Below are 22,679 nucleotides of genomic sequence, written 5' to 3'. Positions count from 1 at the left end.
CAATTGCAGCAAGCTGAAGACCTGAAGTTGTTTTGCTGGGAAAAACAACGGTGTTCATTTTTCAGACCCCTCTTTGAGTTCTCTCAGAGGAAAGCACTCCAGTAACACGAAAGCAGAAGTAGATCGCTAAAAATATGCAAGTTTGCTTTCCTGCTTAATTACTAAGTTACTTAACTTTCCTGGATTAACGCTAATAACTTCATCAGTACAGAAGCGTGACCCTTTAAACATATGTTCCTTTCCAGACACTGCTTCCTAATTTTAGGGGTTTCATGTTGCTGAAAGTATCTGAACAATCATGTGTGGATATTTTGTAGTCAGAAGTATTTGACCAAGCTCCAGGAGCAGCGTTTCACACCCTACTTTGAGTATCGCCAGAGCCAGCTGTCACCCTGGCTCCCTGCAGCAGTGCCAGAACTGTTCTGGCAGGATCACCCAAACTTTGCCTCCCGCCGACCTGGCTGAAGGCAGGCAAAATGGATCGCCGCGAAATCACCTCCGAGCCTGACAAAACCCACCAAAATCGCCTCTCCAGTGTCACCGAGGAGGAAGGAGAACAAGATGCAGCTTACACGATTGTGACAGTCCTGGACAAAGTGGCCAACATTGTGGACAGCGTGCAGGCGAGCCAGAAAAGGATAGAGGAGAGGCACAGGGAGATGGAAAACACCATCAAGACCATACAGATTGACATCTTAAAGCTTGCCCAGGCTCACGGCAACACAGGCTACACAGTGAACAAGTTACTGGAGAAAACCCGCAAAGTCAGCTCCGTCATGAAGGAGGTGCGGGCACGCGTGGAGAGGCAGAGCACCAACGTGCGGAAGGTGGAAGCAAAACAAGAGGAGATGCTGAAAAAAAACAAATTCCGGGTTGTAATCTACCAGGTAAAAGCAAACCTCATTTCTTGTAGCACTGTTGTTGTCCTGCCGCCTTGGTGGCTGGTGTAGGGCACTGATTAATGAACAAAATGACACAGGCTGTCCAACATGAGAGATATTTTATGCTTTCTTTAACATTCAGTTGTGCTCCTCGGTGTCTTTTAGCATGAGCCCACTGACAGCAGCACACACGGTCTATTATTAGTGTTGGTGGGTTACTGAGCCAGTAGTGTAAGATTAACTGCAGATCAGCAAGGACTATTTGTTGCCTCTCCAAAGGGTAATATGAGGCAGGCTCTATAAATCTTGTCATACAAACCATGCCTGACATTCATCGGTGTTGTTTTTTCACCATATTAGGTCGAAGTCCAAATAGCAGAAGTGTTTTTGGGCTCCCTGAAATGCAGACTTTCTTCTGACACTCACTTCAAAACATAAGGCTTGTTTACCTTGCAGCATTGCTCAGGCTTTCATAGTGCTGACAGACTGGGGCTTTTTCATTGTCTCAGTCTATATGCACAACCTATATGCACAAACTAAAGCTCAGACTCAAAAACCCTTCATGACAGCTGATAGTCCCTTGCATGCTCTACTTTGGAAATGGGCAAGCAAATCCTACTTTTTCTTTCACTGACCTCATTGTAGGATGTTCCTTATTCTTATAAATGTGTTTGAAGAGAAGTTCCATGAAACAGCATGGTCTCGCTTACATGAGTAAGAATGGACAGTGCAGGCAGTTCATGGGTTCTGTCAGTTGCTAGTGAGAGCTGTGAAACCTGTTTGTTTAGTGGCCTGATCCCGCATTTGCTGCAACTTCGCAGTGCCCCAAGTCAGTAGAAAGTAAGGGTCTTTAATCTTTTGCTCCCTCATGCCCCAAAGCTTTTTTCAAATGAGTCATATTCACCATTATGTGTTCCTGAAAATACCATCCCTCGTGAGTAACACAACGCGCCCCCATCGCCCAGCCTTACACCCTGATCTTGCATCTGTTTGTTTGTACATAAATAACATTGCTTGCGATGAATGGGGCCATGTGTTTCAGTGAATATACTCACCACTGTATACAGCTGACAAATTCTTCTGCATAATCTAGCTTTCCAAACTACTTCATTTGCTACAACTGGGAAAAAATAGCTAAACCAAGAAAAAAAGTAGGTAGGAAATTTTACCCTTTTAATGTCATATTCATAACTCTTGTGGTTAATATGCAGCCAAATTGTACCTCCTGCATGACATACTGTGGATGTTCAGGAGAAAGCCTGGGCATAATTTGGCCTATTATTACAATTATTGCAAGCTGCACCATCATGATGGAATAGAAAACAGGCACACTCACTTTTTCCATGAAAATCATTTCCCAGCAAAAGGAAATAAATATCTCAGACTCCCCTGGTTAATGGCACAATGCCATTTCATTGATGGGCCTTTGCCATTAGATTGCAGTCGAAAATAGTTGAAGCTTTGAAAATGTTTGTTCTTGAAACAGTATTTGTTACATAATGTACATTTTTCTCCTAGCAAGACATGAGTAGTTGCTTATTTAAAAATGCAGTAAAATGCGGTGAAAATGAAATTACATGGAGCTATAAAGAACAGCTGTTGGTATTTTCAGATGTTTCATGCAAAGGGTGCGCACTTTCTCTAAAAATCACCTTCAGTTGGAGTTTCTGAACTCTCTACTGGCTTTGCCAGACAAGAATGACCTGCACCCCATTCTGTATGTTTAATACTTCTAGGAAGGAAAACAGCATTTTTGGTTGCTGTCTTTCTAGCTTACTCTTCCTATGGTAGTTTAGAACTGCCAGTGAGAATATGGATGACTTCCTCTTTAACTTCCATCCCTTTATAAAGGGAGATTGAAGAATCTTTTCCCTCTCTTGCACGGTGGTGGAGCAGGTATGCTGATCCTCCTAGGATCTGTCATTTAACACTTTTCTGGAGTAGGATAACTGCATTGCTCCACAAAAACACTCTGGAAGCATGCTCTGGAACATGCTAGGGAATCAAGAGTGCACTGAAGCTTTAAGGCACAGGTACAGTTGTGAAAGTCTCTTGCACAAAAGTGGAGTGATTTTCATACTGTCGATTTACACCAGTGTAGGCTGGAATGCCAAGACCTGAATGACTGAAGCTTGGTTGCAAAGAGTCTGTTAATAGCTACAGAATCAGCATACTCCCTTCACTGTATTTTAGAAATGCGTAGAATCAGGTTCTTTACTTGATGGTGACAGCTCATTTGTAGTGACATTTTTTTCTAATGAATCATTTGGGACATTGTGATGGAGCCAATGACCTGTGCATAGCTGGTGTTGAATGCCTATGTGGGTAAGCACACATTGGGTTTAGTTTTAACTTTTACCAAAACATCAGCATATCAGGAAAAAGGAAACACCAATTAAATCCTAAAGATTTCCTTTCAAGTGGATAGCTTTGATGTTATTGATAAAAAGAGAAGGCAGGCTGAAAGAATCACTGGCTGGAGGAGATTGTCCCAAGAGACCTCAGCAATGATGAAAAGAATTAGCAATATCCTCGCATTAAAAAGAGACAAAGTGACCATCCTTGAGCATAATGATTAGGGAAGGTGAATTCTTTTTTCAAAGGCCGTGTGGTCAAGGAAAAGATCTGGTAGCAGGCAGCCCTCCTCCCCAGGCTGACTGCATGATTAAAAACGCCAGGTTACTTCAGACTTCCTAGTGAGGTCTTAGACCCTGGAGTGCTGTGTGACCTGAGACTACAGCAGGGAATGCAAAAGACATTATAAACTGGAACAGGTCAGTGTTCACTTCTCTTCGGGTTGGTCTGAATAACCAGCTGCGAGAGCTATCATTTCTCTGCAGTCAAAGATCATCTAACAGTTTTACTTTTTCTGACTAAATTATTCAGAAATCAAAGGGGATTTTCCTTTTTTTTTCTTTTTTTTTTTTTTAACCCTGAAAGAACTTGATTTGCTTTCCTGCATTTTCTGCAAGTCTCTCTATGAATGAGAGCATACGGGCACCAGAAAGCCCTTGTTACAGTTACTGTTCTCTTTTCTATTACTACTTTATAAAAGCACCATCAACAAGTAACAGCTTCCTATGCAGGGACACATGCATTTGTTCCCATCACTGTTGTCTGATAAAATCAGTGGACAGTCCCAGTGGACATGTCAGAAACCAGGCAGGGTTATGGCTTGGCTGGTTTACACAGTCATGTTACAGCCGATTAGTTTGCCCTGTGATTGCTCCACTGCACACATGGGAGAAGCTAGCAGAAGCAAACTTGTGTATGCTGTTCATATTATGCATAAATAAAGTTGGAAGTGGCTTTTCCTGGTCACTGTCCCTCTGCAGCATAATGCCTTGGCCAGTAGAAATGGTGACATCAAGGTGGGAACAACAATCTGTAAATCTGAAGTGGAAGCTCTTCCATCCAAAGTGTCAGTAAAAGTCACTGTGGCATGAGCTCAAGAAATGGGGATGCTGAAAGACCAGGCTCACAAGGTCACTCCCCATCTGCATGAACCTGTAATTACAGCTATTCTGGCACAAACCTGTGAGAGTAACCGTAACATGAAAGGCAGGAAATACAACACTTCTATTTAGAAAAAACACAAAGAAAGCCATCTGAACCATAGCCATTCATCTGATACCATTTGGGCATAAGAATAGCAGGCTCAGAAGGCCTCCACAGAACAGAATTGTTAGTACATGGAGTTAAATAGCTCACCAAGAGCAGGCTGTGCTGGAGAAGTCACATTTGATGTTTCACAGAAACATGACAGGTTTTACCCTTTCTCATATTTATGTATCTACTATCTTCATCTCATGACAGATAATCTGGAAAAACAACAGAGGAATGTGGATTGTATTGAAATGGGAAGTGAGGCTTGTGATGGGTTTCTAAAAGTGCTTCCTCCTAAGACCGTCTTTGTCAACTGTATAATATTTTCATTAAAGATATTGGCACAGAAAAGGTGTAGGTACTAACAAAATACATTCAAAATGAGGAATTGTCAGTCCAGAGAAAGACATGCAGGCAAGAAACCAAATAAACTTTGGAGCTAGAGTAATGCTAATGTAGGTGTACAGTGTCAATTCCTTTAGCTTCAGCAGAAGCCCTAGTTGTTAGTCTTCCGAGGCCCCATGGGTTGGCAAGGACAGAAACAGCATGTTACTTGCTCACAAGGTGACTGAGAGTCCACTTGATGCTGTGGCTCTTAAAGAAAGTTAAATGTGGGCATGAAAGGCTTCAGGGCACAGGGCTGATATTTCCAGAAGTGACAAGAGATGCCTAGTGTCCTTGCCCAAAACATTTCGGAGCCCACCTGGACTACTATGTACTGCTCTGATCACCCATGTTGAAGTAAGTTGTGCTCAAGTTGAACAGCCACCAAGCTGATCAGAGAAATGAGAAGCCCCGGTAAATGAGAAGAGAGCAGGTCTAGACCCAGGCTGGTAGAGTCTAGGAAGACACGAGGCTAAGAAACGTTGTGGCTGTCGTTTATACATCCATTTAGGCACGGATGAGGAGTCCAGTAAAGAACATCAACAAAACAGATGAAATGGGTATAAACTGCCCATGAGTCATCTCAGGTCAGAAAGCAGAAATGGATTCTTAGACCTGGAGACAAAGCCTTCTGCTAGAACCCATGGGGAGGGAAGAAAAACTGAACTGCTATTTAAGTCTGAAAACTTAATGGCAAAAAAGATGGTGTAGGATGACTACCTCAGACACAGAGGCCTCAGCAGTCCAGTGACACAGGGCCTTTGTTGGAGTCTTTGTGCCATAAACCCGATAAATGTTTTTACAGCTGGGACAGGTAATTGCCTTCGCTGAGAATACAGAGAATAAAAGAAACCCAAGGGTTATGTCAGAGAGCGTAGCAAGGGTCCTTTGTTCGCAGTGTCAAGCCCAGTCCTGTGGTTCAGAGTGCTGAGCTGGCCCCGTGCTGTGCAGGCAGCCGCCGGTGGAGTGGCAGAGCCAGCGCTGAGGCTGCCAAGAAGATCCTAAATTACCGTGATTTTTAGGAAAAAGGAAAACCAACCACTTTGAAACAGCGAGAGCAAATCTGTGTTTCTGGTGACGCCTTCACAGGGAAGGAGAACAAAAGGAATTAATATAAATAAATAAATAACGAGCAGCTGTTGGGCCACAGGCTGTCATCTTCTCAGGGCTGCCACTGATTTTTCTCCACCTATTAACACTGAGCGGTGGAAACAACTGATCTCAGTTTACGTGTGCACTGGATGCAGTTGTTCAGGGCTTTGCTTGTGGTTGGCCAGCAAGCCAGCAGAAGAGCATAGCTACGCCATGAGCCTTCTGTGTTGTGCTTTTTCCCCCCAGTCCCAGAGGCTGCCAGGAGTGGCTTATCAGCAGGAACTGTGGCTGGCCACCGTGGGTATTCAGCAATACCCGTCGTGCCTGAGGCCCATATTCAGGGGTCGACTTAACTGGGGACATGCAGTTGGGATTTATATTCTCAGCACTACTGATAGCTGAACCTTGCAATTTTTCCTTTAGCACATGAATAAAGTTGATCACAACGGTGCAGGCACAGACATGAGGAATACGTGAAATCATTAAAAGCAAGCTCAGACTTGGGATGCATCTTGCCAGGCATTACACATCAATAATGCAGATGTTTCTACATTTGGCATATAGACTCCATTCAAACTAGCAGAGAGAAATGTGCGGAGGCTGATTCACTCGATCCTTCGTAGACCTCTACTTCTGGATACAGATTCCACTTTATAAGTACCTTTCTCTCCATTTAGTTGACAGGGTGTCCAGAACCAAGTTCTCATGGAGACATGGTTGCTTAGGCAGATGAGTTCAGCAGCTCCTGATGGCTGGCTGGGTTTCACTTGTACTATCCTGTTCCAGGTAGCTTGCAAGAGCAGTCATTTTGTGATGAATGAATAAATCAGAACATTACCAAACATATTTTTTTGTCTTATCACACCTTTTGATCACTCTGTCCTCCACTGACAAAGGCTTGATACCTACAGATAAAGTGGAAGTGAGAAATGCCACCAGTTTAATTGCAAACCTGCAGACTGACCTGCAGAACTATTTGCTAGGCTAGCTCCATAAAACAATAGCAAAGCAAAGTGTGAAGGTTTAATTCTCCCCTGGAGCTGCATCAGTCCTTTTATGCAGCATGTGGTGGCCTGGAGCCAAGGGCTTCTCCAAGTGATGTAGGTATAACTAGGTGCCACTTGATTGTCTGTAGCTTGCTACAGCCATTTAATGAGAGAATGAGCTGGGTTTCTTTGCATTCATTGTATGCTCCTGGTTAAATTAATGAATTTCTGACAAAATTTAAAGAAAAAGGATGTGTATTAAGCCTCAGAAAAGAGGAATGAAGGGGGCTGACTGTTCTGGTCAGGATGCTTTTTCATTATGGAAAAATAATTCTAAATACAACAGCACTTGGCCATAAGTCTTATGTGATGAAGTATTTCTTCCCTGTCTACTTTGCGTGATAAAATCCCTCAGGTGCCCTTTTAAAATAATCCTATTTTTCTCTCATCTGAGCAGTTTTTTGGCCTGATGGCAGGGATTTTGAAATGGCATATTTGCAGAAAAAATGAAGGGGTCGCTTGAGATTTATAAAGCTTCCCTCTGAACTGTTAGAATATGAGTAAAAGTACTGAATGATTTGTAATTTGTTATTCATCAGCGTTTTCGTATTGATTTAGAGAGCAATTTCAAGATGTTTTAGTGATTTACCTCAGCTGCCCGTCTGAATAAAAAATCATTCATTTAACATGCAAATTTCTAGGACTCTTTTAAACATCGTGGCGATGCAGATTCGTGCCCATACGCTGCCAGCCATTTGCATCCCCAGTTGTCATAGACACGGCAGCAGTGCTAGGCCAGGCGCTGGGTGGCCTTCAACTGCTTTTGCTGCTTCATGCTCTGCTTCAGAATTGTCAGGTGATCACCAGTCCCATCTGTGCTTATGTTAATCATGACCTGCACCTTCCCTGTCACACAGCACAAGGCCGAAGGATCATTCGCTATGACCTCTTCCCTGCGCAATACAATGACTCCAAGTCAGAGTCTAATCTCCCTCTACTACCTGCTTGTGCTGTGAGCAGCTTCTTTAGAAGCATTTTGAGGCTTCGTTTTTAATACATCCACACATACACAATACATAATTTTATATGTATAACGTAAGATTTATATATATGTATGAAATTTAATTCTTTATTTGGTCGTTCCATTTTTCTCTGCTACTGTTTACTGTATTTTAATATTTGTTCTGCTACAGTTTTAATTGAAATTGGATACTAGTGGAGAGCTGGTAACACCTGCCTTTATTAAAGCTTGTTAGAGTTATGCTTTGAAGGTATTTGAAGAGAGAATGCAAAACTGGCTTATAGTGTTCCTAGCATATATTTACACATAAGACAATGCACTATATCTTTTTTTCTCCTTGCTGGCTCTAGAAGCCCAATCTGGGTTTTGAGATACAAACCCAGAATACGTGTGCCACAATCATGAAAGGACAAGGGGAGTAAAGCTCTTGAACTGGCCACATCCCTTAAAATGCCTTCATATCCCTTTTTTTTTGTTTTGTTTTAAATGGCATTATAATAAATTTATTACTGAAATTATCGATAGAAGTGTTAATGTACTTAAAGCCTAACTTCTTGTACAGTGACACTGTCACTGCTTCATCTAGTGAATCCCATGAACTTTGAAGTAGCAACCCACCTTTTCTGACTGAAAATAATGCTAATGCTGCTATTAATTATTGATTGCATCTGTGCCTACAAAGATGAAGGTGGAGATTTAGCTAACAAGTCTGTGAGAGAATTTTCTCAATAACCCTTTTCCCTTGCACAGCCTCACTGACCTTGCTGAAGGCACATTCCTCTTCCAGCAGCCCCTTTGGCTTATTTACTCCATAGTTCAGCACTAAGAGCTATTAGAGCTGACCTGATCTTTGTCAGGACACCACTGCAGCAAAACACCTGAGACATCACTAAACAATTTGCTCTGCCATTTTCCTTCTTCCCCTGCCCAGAGATGAGAAGAGCCTGACTGTGCAGGCAGAGTTATCAAGCAGGCACATTTTGAGACTCTTCTTTTTTTGAGTCTCTTTTCCCCTGTAATTTTCAATTATCTGAGCATCACCACCCAGAGAGTCTCGTAATGTTCACCAGGGGCATTGCCATATCTAAGATTATTTATCTACTTTTTTTAAGGCTTCTGTGAGGTGAGAAAGAGTTGCACTTTGTGTAGTTTCATGAGCGGGTGCATTAGCCTTTCTTCATAAATGCCTTGTTATATCCTATGGGAGAAAGATGCTATTGCTGTGATCCCTTCCCTGAGATCAGGAGGTGTGGGCAGTGCCTGCAGAGTTGTCAGTGTGTGGGTGCAGAGCAGATGATGAAGAGTTTCCAGAGCAAAAGGAGTGTGTGAAGGACATAGACTACATCCCATTGAAAATTTTCTAATTGTGAATTCAATTGAAATGGGAGCAAAGGGTAAAGATAACAGTGATGGAGTCAGACTTTCTTGGGAACCCAGTGTTAGAAACATCAAGGCTTCAATATTCACCGCCCTTAGAGCCGTCTGTTCAGATCAATACTGTGCTGGCCTTCACCAAAGCTGAGGTTTAATCATCTGCTTACTTTGGATTCAGCCAAGCCTGTAAAAACTCAAATTTCTTCGGCTAGGCATATTTGAGAGGTTAAATATTCAAAAACTAGGAAAAGCTGAAGTTCAGGTTTAAGTGCTTTCTTACTGTGCCAGGGGCTTTACCAGTCACTCCTGAACTGTGCAATTGTTCTGTTATGACGTTATACCTTTAAGTTTTGTTTGTTCAGGTTGTTTCTGAAGCAGTGGATCTAACTAACCTTGCAGCTTTGTGGCCTTTGTATTTTTCTCCCTGCCCAGCTGAACTGCAAAGGTCTCCAGGCTTTCCCCTTACCATTTAATCAGTGCCTTCAGTCCTTCTTCCGCTACTACAGAACATGAAGCCTTTCTCCTTCCAGGCTTCATTTCCTTCTACACATGTGCATTCTTCCAAACTATTTCCAGTTTCAGCAACACACCATTGAATCTAACTCCTTTCTCCCCTCTTTCCCCTTACACCCATTCATAAACACACACTCTCTCTTCTCAGCACCCCCATCACCTACCAAAAATGTCAGGTTCAGATCTACAAGCAAGGTATCTGAGCCATGGTGTGTTTGCTTGGGACAGACATCAGCCAGGAGGACAGACAGAATGATTCAGAGTGCAGCAGGCATTGAGAGCTTATTTCTTTGTGTCTGAGCTCAGCTCTGGTCTCAAATTGGTGGAAAACATCCAAAGGTTTATGTGCGAGTGGAGAGAGCATGCAAGGATCTCTCCACTAGAAGATGGGAGCTACATAACATAAGCGCATGTGCTACATTTTTCTGTACAAAACCGATGATGAGTTCCGAATCAAGCACTTACTGAATGACTTATCACCTTACTTTTGTATTGGAGAAGGGGGAAAAAAGATGTTTTGCTTTGAAAAGTCCAGGTTGATTTTTGGTGTGCTGAGTGGTGGACTAACTTTTCAGGAGATTATGGCCAACAAGAACACCGGGGCCAGGGTGACAACCCTCTGTAGGGTGCACCCTCTCCAAGTGCTCCACCTAGAAGGAGTGATGAAAGGGAAGGGGAATGATCAGCTTCCACAGATTTGTTTCTTAGTTTCTGGTGCTGACCTGTTCATTTCTTTGGTGTTCCCAGTAGGCAGGGCAAGCAGAGTACATGTCCTTTGTACTAACCGATAGACCATGGCTGCATTCCTCCTTCCTCAAGAAATCAGGTTAAAAATGGCTATTTTCTATCACCTTTTACTGTGAAATAGTCTCCTGTCCTTATTTTATCCGAGCGCTTACAAATTCAGCTTAAAGATCCTCCCTTACCTCCAATGATGTGGTGGTGACCAGTAGGAGTCCTTTCTAGCAAAACGCTAACGTAGCTTTTTAGCTAAAAGCTTGCAAGTAGCATCATCAATTGCTCAACTGCTTCTCATCCTCCCCTAAGATCAGGCTGCCTAGCCCTGCTTTTTCCAGTTCCATCTGCTTTCAAGCTAAGAAGAAAGCTGTCACCCAGATCAGGGCTTTGTCCCATGAACTGGAATCAGTAGGTGTTTGGTCTTTGCTTTTAGTGATTCTACAAATGAGCTGGTAGCTATATGCTTTGACTCCATCTATTTCCCACCTGCTGCTAAAACTTATTGTTCCTGCTGTAGGAAGGATGAGCTTCTCTCTTCTCTCTACCCCACTGATATCTAGTGACAAGAAGAAATGGGAAGGGGCAGGAGAGAGAAAGGAAGCAGATGAGAAAGCTTTCCTACTGAGCCTAAATCACTGTGCTTTCATTATGAAACCTCCCTAACACGCTAGCCAGTTTCACTAATGCTTTCCACTTTGATAACATCTTCCATCCAGAAATCTTGCAAAGAGCTAGAAACTCACACTAATTTTCAGTCTTGCTATATCTGATTCTGCAAGATGTGTGCAGAAACCAAGGAAAAGTAGAAAAACTGAGATTTGGCAAAGATCATTCTCAGAGTCTGTAGCAGAATGAGGAATGTTCCTCAGGGTCTGCAGCTCTAGTTTCTGTGTCTTGTCCACAAGACCTTCATTTCACATGTTACTGTTCATAAGTCTTAATTCTAACACATATGTATGAAAGTTAAAGTATTCTCTTCTAATAGGCTATAAAGCTAAGTACAATACAAAAATCTGGCAAGCAATTGACAAAAAGTACAGAGAATATTGTTATTCTTCCAGAGGAAGACAGCTGAAATACTGCAGAGAAAATAATCTCTCTGCCTCCTCTCTTTTTAAAAGGTAATCTTCACACACCCTATTCACCACATCGTACTCATTTCTGTATGTACTGAAATTTCAGAATAGTCATTCTGGAAACATTTTTGTTACCATTTCAGCTGAAGGAGTGGGCTATAATTTACAAACTTTGAGGAATTATTTTCCAGCTGTGTTTTAGTTCACTTTCAGAAAAGAAGAGATTATGTTTATATATAGAAGTCTTTATATAATTAATGTTAATTTGCACATGTTAATGAAGATGATTATTAGCAAAGCATTGTAGTTTTGTTCCTGCTGATTCTGACAGATGAGTTGAATAACATTCTGCTGTAATCAATGTAACATAATTTGTCCCTATTTTTTTCTAAGCATTCACATCTATTTTTCTAGAGGGTTTTTAATGAAGCCAGCACATGATGACAGACTCATAAGCAGGCTTTATCTGCCAAATAGCTTCATGTATTTTATTTTACGTATTGCTAATACTCTGTAAAATTAAACATGACTTGCTGCTAATAACTCACTGTGAAAAATGACAGACTTCTTTTTGGCTGGAAATCAGTTCACAACAAAATATGCAGGAAGCCTGACCCCATTCTTCACGGGTTCACAACTAATATTAGTAAGATAATACTACTTAGGGAAAAGCCCAGACACTGTCATACTTCAGGAATCAGCTGAAGCAATTAGTAGCAATGGGAGACAGCTTAGAGAATTTTTATATAGCTGTTGTACTTCTCTGCACCCAAAAGGGCTTCTTCTCCTGGGAGAAGAGCACATACACATAAACAGTTAGTAGGGAAGAAGAGGCCAGCATTGCCCATCTTGCACACATCCTACGAGCTCTAAGTTTTCTGCTGTGCATACACTAGTACTTTTAGTTAGAAGTGACTTGCTGACACCAAGCTACAACAAATCTGTAACGTTCAGCAGTATTCAGATCAGGGAATCAACTCTCTTAGGACATTGTCCCTGTTCAGATAAATCCTTCTATTACCACAAGCTTTTTTCTTGGTAAATGATTTGCTTACTGTGGACAGTTTTTGGAAATCTTCTGTGTCCCAGTCTTTGAGCCTCTAAGTCTTTCTTTGGAAAGGCTACATAAATTCCTAATACTAAGATACCTAGGATAGTCACCACTTCCAAGCATACAGCTAATACATATATATAATATAAATATGTACTACTGCATGCTCATACAGGCCACCAAACTCACCACAGGAGAGAGGTGCTTGCTTGAAGCCATTCATATGTTTCCAGGTGGAACAAGTGAAGTTCACCTCAGCAGTGGTGCAGCTGCTGAGTGAGTTGTATGGAACTGGGTCTACCAAATAACATTCCTTTGCTGACTATGTCCCCTTGTGGAGCCAGCACATGTAAGCTAATACGCTGGGGTTCAACCCCTTCTGGGCAGCAACAGAAATGTCAAGTTCCAATGAGTCAAAAACATGCAATTGTATTGGTGACAGTAAAGGACTGAAGCTACTGGTATCATTGCACTCATTTGGAGAGTGTACAGCTGACATACGCACAAGAGCCTCTAATGAGTACAGAATGTGTACTTTTACTGGTGACGAATAATGCATCTAGGCCCAATCTCAGCAAAACAGATAAGATTTAAAAAAAACAAACTGAAGCAAAACCAAACCAAAACAAACAAGAAAACCCCAAATTTGTTCTGAAAACTATTAGAGGCCAGTATAAGGTTTCTTCTGCCATTTGTATTCTGTATAGATCATATACAATGATACAAGCCTACCTTGCTTTGTTACAATATTGTATTTCAGTTAGTATTAATTAACTACAAGCCAAAAACCTAAATGCTTGAATCATCATCCTTTTAAAACATGCTTGCTGGAAGATGACTTTGCGCTTTTGTTCACAGGAGGAAACTGAGTGTCCTTCATCTCTCTCTGTTATCAAAGAGAGGACAGCAGGGGAAACTCTGGAGGACGATTTCTTCCCACCTGATGATCTGTCTTCTGATGAAGAATATTATATTGAAGAAAGCAAAGCTACGCAGTTCAAGAAATCAGGCATGAGGCGCATAGATGATATCAAAAAGGCATTCTCAAGGGAAAATATCCAAAAGACAAGACAAAATTTCGGAAAGAAGGTAAACAGGCTTCGAACTAGAATAGTGACCCCTGAGAGGAGAGAGAGGATAAGGCAGTCAGGAGAGAGACTGAAACAATCTGGGATAAGGATCAAGAAAACCATTTCACAAGCTGCCCCAACGAAGGAGACGTTCAAGATCCATAAAAAAGGTAAAGAACGAACAGGAGCTGAAGGTCAGGAAGGGATCCAGGAAGCTGGTGTGCACATCGCCTCTGAGCTCGCAGCAGCAGAGCCTTTCACTGAAGAAATCTCTTACACAGAAGTGATCACTAAGGTAAAGAAAGACAAGAATAGTGCAACAAAAGGTGCTTCCCAGACAACTGAAAAAGGAGTGACAATCCCAGAAGTCGTTCTTAAGCAGGAAGGAAAAGAAGGAGGAGGAGGAGGTGATGATGTCCCTTTGCTAGACTTACAGCAATCAGCATACAGAATCAACTAGCAAACACCCCATACTATCCTTACTGAACAAGAAAGAACACAGGATGTATTCACTCAGCTTTAGGAAAATGTGTGTATTTGTGTTATACCACAAAAAATGTGTTGGTGTTGTTCTATCATTTACATGGGTGTCTATAGTGTTGTTCGCCTGAAAAAAGCCAAGCCATGCAAATGAAGGAATGGGGCTCCCCCTCTGTCTTGCAATGTGCCAATAGCCATTATTAACCCAAATGGAACTCGCATGTCAAAGGGAGATGGAAATCTGCTGGATTTTCAAGATTGACTTAGCAGTGACCACCTAATCACTCTTTAGTTTTATGTACAACAGGATAACAATTATTTCTTCTATCTTACACCAACTCCTGTAATCGAAAACAGTGACAAAGGTATTGCTTCATACTACTAAATGAAAGAACTATGGAAAACGTGGATTTAGCTATACAAATCTTTTCATTTAAGGGCCCTCATTGAAACAGCAGGAGGAAGAAATTCCTGCTTTATCCAGGGTGTGACAAAATGTGGCAGGAATGATAGGTTTTTGGGTAAATTGTGTTTCTTCTCAGTGGAAAATAGAAGCTCCTGAAATGACTAAATATTATTTCTGGAGTTCTGGAAGAAGAAGGTTTGATGTACGTAAGCAATGCATCTTCTGCACTTATGGAGTAAGAATAAAAAAGCAGAAGACACATTAAATATAATTAGCAGGAAGAGAATGAGGTATCATATTCATGTTTTGGAATGATGAGATTGCAAGAAAGGCAAAGGTATGAAGCAGTAAAAAAAAGGAATAAGGTTAATGCATGGGTTCTGGATAAATAGAGAAAAGGTAGAATATTATAACTGAATATAACTGAAGTTTCCTCAAGGTCTTTCAAAGAATTGTTACTTTATCCAGAGGCTCGTGACCATAAGTGACCAGACAAGGGAAATGGTTTGTTTTTCATTCTCTGTGCTTTTTCTGAGCTTCACTGCAATTAAAATCTATTCTACAAAGCCGCTGAAGCATAAGGCCAATCTATAACCTAATTCTTTGTTTCCTATCATTATCGTTATCAACCAGCCACAGCCTCAGGGATTATGAGACAGACACCCTTTGGAGTATGGAATGCTGTTTATTTGCAACACTTGGGAGCCAGTGCCCTGACATCAGATATGTTTGTAAACATGACCGCTACACTGACATGAGGTGCAGGACAGTATTGCTCTCTTCATTCTCAAATGGAGTTGCCTTCAAAGCACTTATCTAAAGCAATGTTAGTCATTACTATCTGTGTGAAAGAAACTTGTACAATATTGCCAAAAGCTGTATGATTGTATTTATTATCTCAAATTCATTTTAACAGCAGAGCATAACTTGGTTATCTATATACATTGTTTGAGGACTCTCAGCCAATTGTTAATCTACAATTTAAATATAACTAGCTTGATTTCAAACATTCTGCCTGCCAGTTCTTTCATTTAGCCTGGTGTACATCACATTTGAAGTGGGACAGCTTTAGCAATAGTAACTAGGGACCATTGGTTGGGGAAGGTCAATGTTATACCGTGCCAGTGACATTTAAAATCAATGTTGTCAGACTGGAAGCGGCAACACTACCGAATGGAAGGATTGCATAGGGCAAGAGAGGGAGACAGGGAGAGGAAGACGCTTCCTTCAACAGTAAATTGCACATCTTAACTCTACTGTAATTACATGCAAAAAGGAAAAAAGGTTTTGCTTATAGGATAGACTGGAGGGTTTGTTTGATTGTTCTTTTTACTAGTTATAGGAAGTCTTTTCTGGAACCAGGCAACTGTATGTTCTTTTTCAGTGAAATACTGTCATTTGTCTAATTCTTCTATAATTTACCTGCATCTATTCTGCAAGATTTGACTTTTTCTTAAACACATAAACAAGATTTAGTTACTGAAATGAAAATGTCAAAGTTCAAAGAAACTATTTCTTTGCATTTTTATACAAGAGAACACTAAGTGCTAGAACATAATTGCCCATTGATTTTCTTTATGCAGCATTTTGCTTATTTTACTTCACAAAGAAAGGAAGTGATGCAGTTTTGTGAAGTTTATCATGTAGCACTGCATATAACCTCTATCAAATGTGTGGTTGTTAATGTTTACTTCTAGCCTTAGCTGTTCAGATGGAGTTCTTCCAGGGCCTCAAAGCATTTCCATGTATGCTTTTCATTTGAAGTTATTATCAATGTTACTGACTTGAATTTTACATCTACAAAGAGCTCAAAGTTAATTTACTCCATATTCCCTCCTACAGGTAGAGGATGGGGAGAATTCATGGTTTAAGCCGAGCTGGTAACTCAGCACCACACAGCTGTTTGCTTACACCTCCCCATTTAGCCCCCTCTGGGCTGGATGGGGAGGAGAATTGGAAGAATGTAAACCCCACAGGTTGAGAAAAGAACAGTCCAATAAAGTACAATATAACACTAATGATAATAATAATAATAATTATAAGGGAAATAACAAGGGGAGAGAATATAAAACTAAAAGGGGAAAGAAAAAAAAACAATAAACACAAGTGATTCACAATACAATTGCTCACCACCTGCCGACCAATACGCAGCCCGACCTGAGCAGCAATCTGGGCCTTCTGGGTAACCCCCCCCCTTTTCTATAATGGGCATGACATGCTGTGGTATGGAATATCCCTTTGGCTAGTCTGGGTCAGGTGTCCTGTCTCTGCTTCCTTCTGGCTTACCGTGCCACTCTTCACTGGCAGAGCATGAGACTGAAAAGTCCTTGATCAGGGTAAGTGCTACTGAGCAACAACTAAAACATTGGTGTGTTATCAGCATTATTCTCAGACTAAAACCAAAACACAGTCCTGCACCAGCTACTAGGAAGGAGAAAAATAACTGTGACAGCTGAACCCAGGGCAGTAGAACACTACGGTTTACAACCTCAATTTCTATACAACAGCAGAGATTTTGCTGCTAGAATTCCCCTTTATCTTGTTCAGAATTTCCAAGAGCAATGAATTTAATCCCAATCCTCAAACCAAAAAATTCTCAATGAAATAGGCTGATGTACAGCTGTACTGCAGGGGGGCCTGATGTGCCTCTTCTGAACAGGCGGTTTCACTTGGTAAAAGAATCTTGCTGGCACTCGTTGTGAAACAAGTGCTGCTCCCAGCTCAGTTGGAGAAAGGGACCCTGTCACTGTCTGCTCTGTTTTCCAAGACGAAATCTGGCACTTTCTGCTTAGCTGTGGGTGGGAGTGTGAATAACAAACTTCCTCGCCAAAGGAGTCCTGCAATTACTATCTGCGGAGTAAAACTAGTTATGGGAAAGGATGAACTACTTTCTTAGACACCAGCTGAAAAGAAATTGAAGTGTTTATACAGAAAATTAGTGTTTACAAGGAGAAAAAAAAATGATTAACAAAGCACCCACTGCAAGTCCTTCTTTCATAACATCCAACAGCAATTTCTTTTGCTTTGAATTTGTGCTAGTGAAAAAAGACAAACATGTTTTCCACCAATATGTGTCTGTCTATTAAAACAGAAATAGCAATCACCCTTCAGTTACAGGGTAGACAGCGATGGTCATAACAAACAAAAATTACTTCTGCTATTTCAGGTGAATCTACTCCCAGAAATGGCCTGCATATTTTTCTTCTTTTTTTTTTCACCTAAACTGGTGCAAAATACAGAATAGAAAGCAGTTACAAGGTTTGAGTCTGCAGGATTTGGCACTAATGCCAATGGAGCAAATACTGATAGAGCCAAACCGGTGTTCATATGTGTTTACTCTAAGGGTGCCATAACTTTTTCTTGCTAATACTGCAGAGGCGCACATCTTACTTAATGGGCTTTATGTTTAGAAATGAGTTAACACATGCAAAGGCTACTACTAGTGCAAAGCTGAACTCACCTGTTTGTACAATTTCTATGATCCCGTAAACAAGTGCCTATTCAAGGAAATGGTAGCATCCATTTGTAAAACCACCCAGAAATTTTACAAACGCAAAATCAAAGGAACTGTGCATTGGAGTATTTGCAGATAAACAGAAAGTTTTACCACATGTTTAACTCACTTGCCATTACAGCTTTAATAATGCTACGGATGAAAAGTTTTCAACTACAAAGTTGGATTTTAAAAGAATTATATTATGGAAAAGTCTTGTATGAAGAAGAAAAGACAAAACCTACAAAAGAACCACCATAAATGTTGAAGCAGTTGTCAGTATCATAAGCACTTTTTTCCTAGCTAGCTATTCCATTATGATCAAGCTAGTTGATTATATTCTCACTTGCTTCATAACAGTTGCCAAATTTTACACCTGCAGTTGTTTTCCCTCTGGTATTTCCAGGATAAATAGACTCAGTATTTTTGCTGTGAGCAGAGTAAACTGATCTATGAGCAATTAACACAATCACTTGCTAATTCTCATACCCCTGTGAGAAGGTAGCCACCACTTTGACAATAACAACTAAAGTCCTACTGGCTCCAGATTAGTCTTCCTAGGTGGCTCTTTTTTAATAGCTCTGTTCTTATTTTGAGCTGCACAGTAGTGCAACCCCCCGTAAAGTCCAATGATCAGGATTCTGCACTGTTTTCAGATTCAGAGAGAAAATGTATGTCAGATCTGTTCTCTGGGGCTTTTTGTAGACAGGGCAGGAGTACACACTTCCTTGTTGCTTCTTTGGATCAGGTAGTGCTGTTGTGCTAACAGCATACACGTGTACTACAGGAAGACTTGTGAGCAGCACCTGAAAATGTTAAAAGAGACACAGGGCTCAGCATTAGAGAAGCAGGATAGGGTGTCTGAACTCCAAACACTAGAACTAGATTCAGTGGTAGCCTTCAGTAAAAGCACCAGCACCTCAGCAGAGGTACATGAGAGAACATGTGTCCCATGCTCACTTCCATATTGACCCCAATGTAAAGCCAGTGGGCAGCTCAGGGACAACAGACATCTGGAAGCCTGGAAGGAAGAGAAAGCAGCAGAAACCTGGAAAACTGCACACCATTGAAGTAAATGGAAAAATGACAGTGTGGTTCTAGGAGAGAAAAAGAAAGACCATTGTCTTTTTTCCCATCCCTCACCCCTTCGGCTGAGTTCCCTATTTTTAACCCACCTCCTGTTCTATGAATGGCAGGACTTGAAGCTACAAACGTCACACTGCTTTTAGTAAGCCTCCTTGTTACCCTTGCACTGCTGGCAGTGGACAGTCAAAGTTCCAAAGGGCCTCTTGGGTATTATTCCAGACTAGATCCCCTCCGGTCTAACATCAATAGAAAGTACTCATTGGCTGGGGGGTAAAGCAAGACTCAAACACAAGAGGAACATGGAAGCTCTGTGAACACTCCAGAGCACCTGGGTAAACTCCATGTTTGAATGTGTATTTTGGCAAAGCAGGCAACAGAAGCTACAGCTGGCAAGGTCTGGTTTAGAGAAGTTTGTTATCAGCCAGATGCAGAAGTGTTTTACCTACAAAGAGTAAATACCTCAACTCCAGTTCCAGGACAGTTATCATTGATTTGGCAGCTTTCCCTGGGTGGTGACTACAGGATCTAATCACTAATCCATAGCTAGATTTTAAATCTGCTTAGTCACGTCAGGAAAATATAACTTCATGCACAGATAACTGAGGGTAAGCCCAGAACTAATACTCATCCTCCTATTCAAAAACAAATGTAGGGGCTTCTAGTCATCCAAAACAGTGACCTCCGCAGCAGCTGTGATCAGACCTAGTCCTGGGCTTCGGAAACTGTGGTAGGGCCCCACTTGGTCAGTCAAAAGAAGGCTGACTGGGGGATGCACTACTTTACTTAAACACAGCTGTGCTTCTGAGGTCCCTGAAGCCAAGAAGCCCAGCATCTGTTTGCCGTAGTGCAGTGCATCCTAAAATAATTTTCTGACAGTTTTCTTTATTTGGTTCTGGTGGGTAAACACTGTCCTCTTCCCACCCCTCCTAAAACCTGTTCTACCCTCTTAAAACCTGTTGTGAAAACACTGCTGCAGGCACTCAAAATGCCTCCTGGTGTTCTCTGAGCACACCACATTATGTCACAGCTTGTTTTGCTCACTTCATGCTCACCTTTGGTGCTGCCTCCACCAGCTTACTGTTTTTGCGGTCCCAACCTGCCCCTTCGAGGAAAAGGCCATATATGTAAACCCCACCAATGTCAGCAGGAGGAGGGCCAACAACATCTTCTTTCATCATCTTGGTCACTTCATTGTGTAAAACAACACTGTCGAGTGCCCAGCCTTTTGCTAAATTCATGCGAGTTGTCTCTTGCCTCATAGCAGTTAGGAATCCCTAAGGAGATTGAATATGACATAAAGGGTTTAAAACAATCTTCAATTTACCCATTTCCAACCTTTTTTCCTATATAAGTGACATAAGCAGTATAAAACCTCAAGCCACAGAATCTCATGTACATGTGAAACTAAATTCAGTAGTGTAAATTCAGTGCTTTCCTACACTTTCCCAGCCCCATTATTCTTATATACTTGGTGTGCATGTGTTGGTGCTAAGAAACCACCATGTTGGTTTATTTAACATTTTGAAGCTTCATGTATAACTCACCTCACTTCACATGCCTATGTACAACCAGCCAGATAGACGTTTACAAGGCTGCCTGATTAATGTGTTTTGTGAGGTTTCAAATGCAGATAATTGCTAAGCCACAAACAAAACTTATTTTGTGTGTTATATTACCCACCTTTTCTTAGACGAACATTGTAAAAATGCTTTTCAGTCAACAAATCTTGAAGCATTTTACAGAACACAAAGAACAAACTGGAATTATGCAACTAATAGTGAAATACCTCCATCAGTTTGCTCAGTGCAAAGCCTTAATATACTACAATAACATACTATTGCAGACAGCAGCAAGATAAACTCACAGCACTTCAGCATAGAATGAAACTAATTCTCTGTTCCAAAGAACTACAGTCTCATGATACAGTTACAAGCTACCACAAGACAAGCCAGGCTGAAGATGCTGGTTATTTTCTCTTGTATAACTGTTCACGTGCACATGCACTGCATCACATAGGAAGTACCTTAGTCCTAAAAGACAAGAGAACAAACTGGTTTGCACTTCCAGTGCACATGCTGTAGGTGTACACCTTATCTCACCTTATGGAAAAACATTCCATAGCCAGGAGATGAATGAGTGAAACACTAAAATTGAAGATGAAAGAGCAAGAGGGACTTGTTGAGAAGGACAGCTAGGAAAGAAGAAGTTTCAGGACAGATTTCAGAGCAGAAAAAGACGGTATCTGGAGACAGAGATGAGGGAATACAAAGCCACATGGGGAACACATAAAGGTGGGTAGTAAAGAGCAAACAATACAGCTAGGAAGAAATCAGGAGCAATAAGGGAATTGAACAAGCCTTTTAATTTTCTTCAGTATTCAACATGCAGGATGCTAGGTTGAGCTACTGTTAGGGCCAAAGGAATGGAAAGAAGTCAGATACAGAAACATTAGTACACTGGTCTACTGAACGCAGAGGCCAGCCTCTGGCTGCTGGGACTGGAGCTTTTGTTGCACAGGTGTCCTGGGTTCAGCAGTAGCAGTCATTTTTCCTCCTTCTTAGTAGCTGGTGCAGTGCTGTGGTTTTGACTTTCAGCCTGGGAACAGTGCTGATAACACCGATGTTTTTAGCTGTTGCTCAGTAATGTTTACTCTGACCAAGGACTTTCTGAGTCTCATCCCCTCCAGGGAGGGGGGAAAGCCAGGAGGAAGCAGAGACAGGACACCTGACCCAAACTAGCCAAAGAGGTATTCCATAGCACAGCACATCATGTAGATGTAGAACTGGGGGCAGTTACCCGGAAAGATGAGATCACTGTTCGGTCGGGCTGGGTATCGGTCGGTGGGTGGTGAGCGGTTGTATTCTCTTCCCTTGTTATTTCCCTTATCATTATTTTTATTGGTGGTAGCAGCAGTGGTTTGTGTTATACCTTAGTTACTGGACTGTTCTTATCTCAACCCGTGGGAGTTGAATCTTTTGATTCTCCTCCCCATCCCTCTGGGAGCAAGGGGGAGGAAGGGGGGGGCATGAGCGAGCGACTACATGGTTCTGAGTTACTGACTGGACTTAAAACCACGACAATCTGCTAAGCACTTTGTAGCTATACCCTTTAAATTATGAGAACATGAGATGACATTTATGAACCCAGATGTTTCAGTTAACTGACACTGGTTGCTTCTCAATATCATTCCAGAGACCCCAGGACAAGTATTCTAAAGAGGTTTTGTGATAGCAGAGATAATTGTAATTGCATTTGAAATAGTTGGGAACTCTAGCGCATAGCTAAGGGAGACAGGATTAAAGTTCTTCTATCAGAAATGTCATTAAGTGAAAGCAGAATCCTTGTAGTTAATTTGTGGAATTTTAATTCATAGGAACATGCTAGAACTAGTTTAAAATACACGGTGTTCACTGCCAGAAGGC

General features: G+C 41.4%; 2 protein-coding genes across 2 annotated transcripts in view; one reads left to right on the top strand and one right to left on the bottom strand.

The window, feature by feature from the left end:
* The first annotated feature begins 107 nt into the window (after positions 1 to 107).
* CAVIN4 (caveolae associated protein 4) lies at positions 108 to 15,685 on the top strand. The gene is made up of 2 exons (XM_062608965.1): positions 108 to 887; positions 13,581 to 15,685. The coding sequence occupies exons 1-2, from the start codon at positions 477 to 479 to the stop codon at positions 14,250 to 14,252; spliced, it is 1,083 nt and encodes a 360-aa protein (XP_062464949.1). The 5' UTR covers positions 108 to 476; the 3' UTR covers positions 14,253 to 15,685.
* The window catches only part of LOC134158723 (dynein axonemal heavy chain 5-like), a 160,149-nt gene continuing 153,022 nt past the window's right edge, over positions 15,553 to 22,679 (bottom strand). The window contains exons 76-77 of the mRNA XM_062608958.1: positions 20,310 to 20,531; positions 15,553 to 18,977 (exon numbers count right to left, since the gene is read on the bottom strand). Coding sequence (XP_062464942.1) covers positions 18,759 to 18,977; positions 20,310 to 20,531 — 441 coding nt within the window. The 3' untranslated portion in view covers positions 15,553 to 18,758. The remainder of the gene's footprint in view (positions 18,978 to 20,309; positions 20,532 to 22,679) is intronic.

This window comes from Pezoporus occidentalis, unplaced genomic scaffold (genome assembly GCF_034315485.1).
Source record: "Pezoporus occidentalis ecotype Australia unplaced genomic scaffold, CSIRO_AGI_Poc_V1 ctg132, whole genome shotgun sequence".
NCBI lineage: Eukaryota > Metazoa > Chordata > Aves > Psittaciformes > Psittacidae > Pezoporus > Pezoporus occidentalis.
This window is presented reverse-complemented; position numbering and strand designations above follow the sequence as displayed.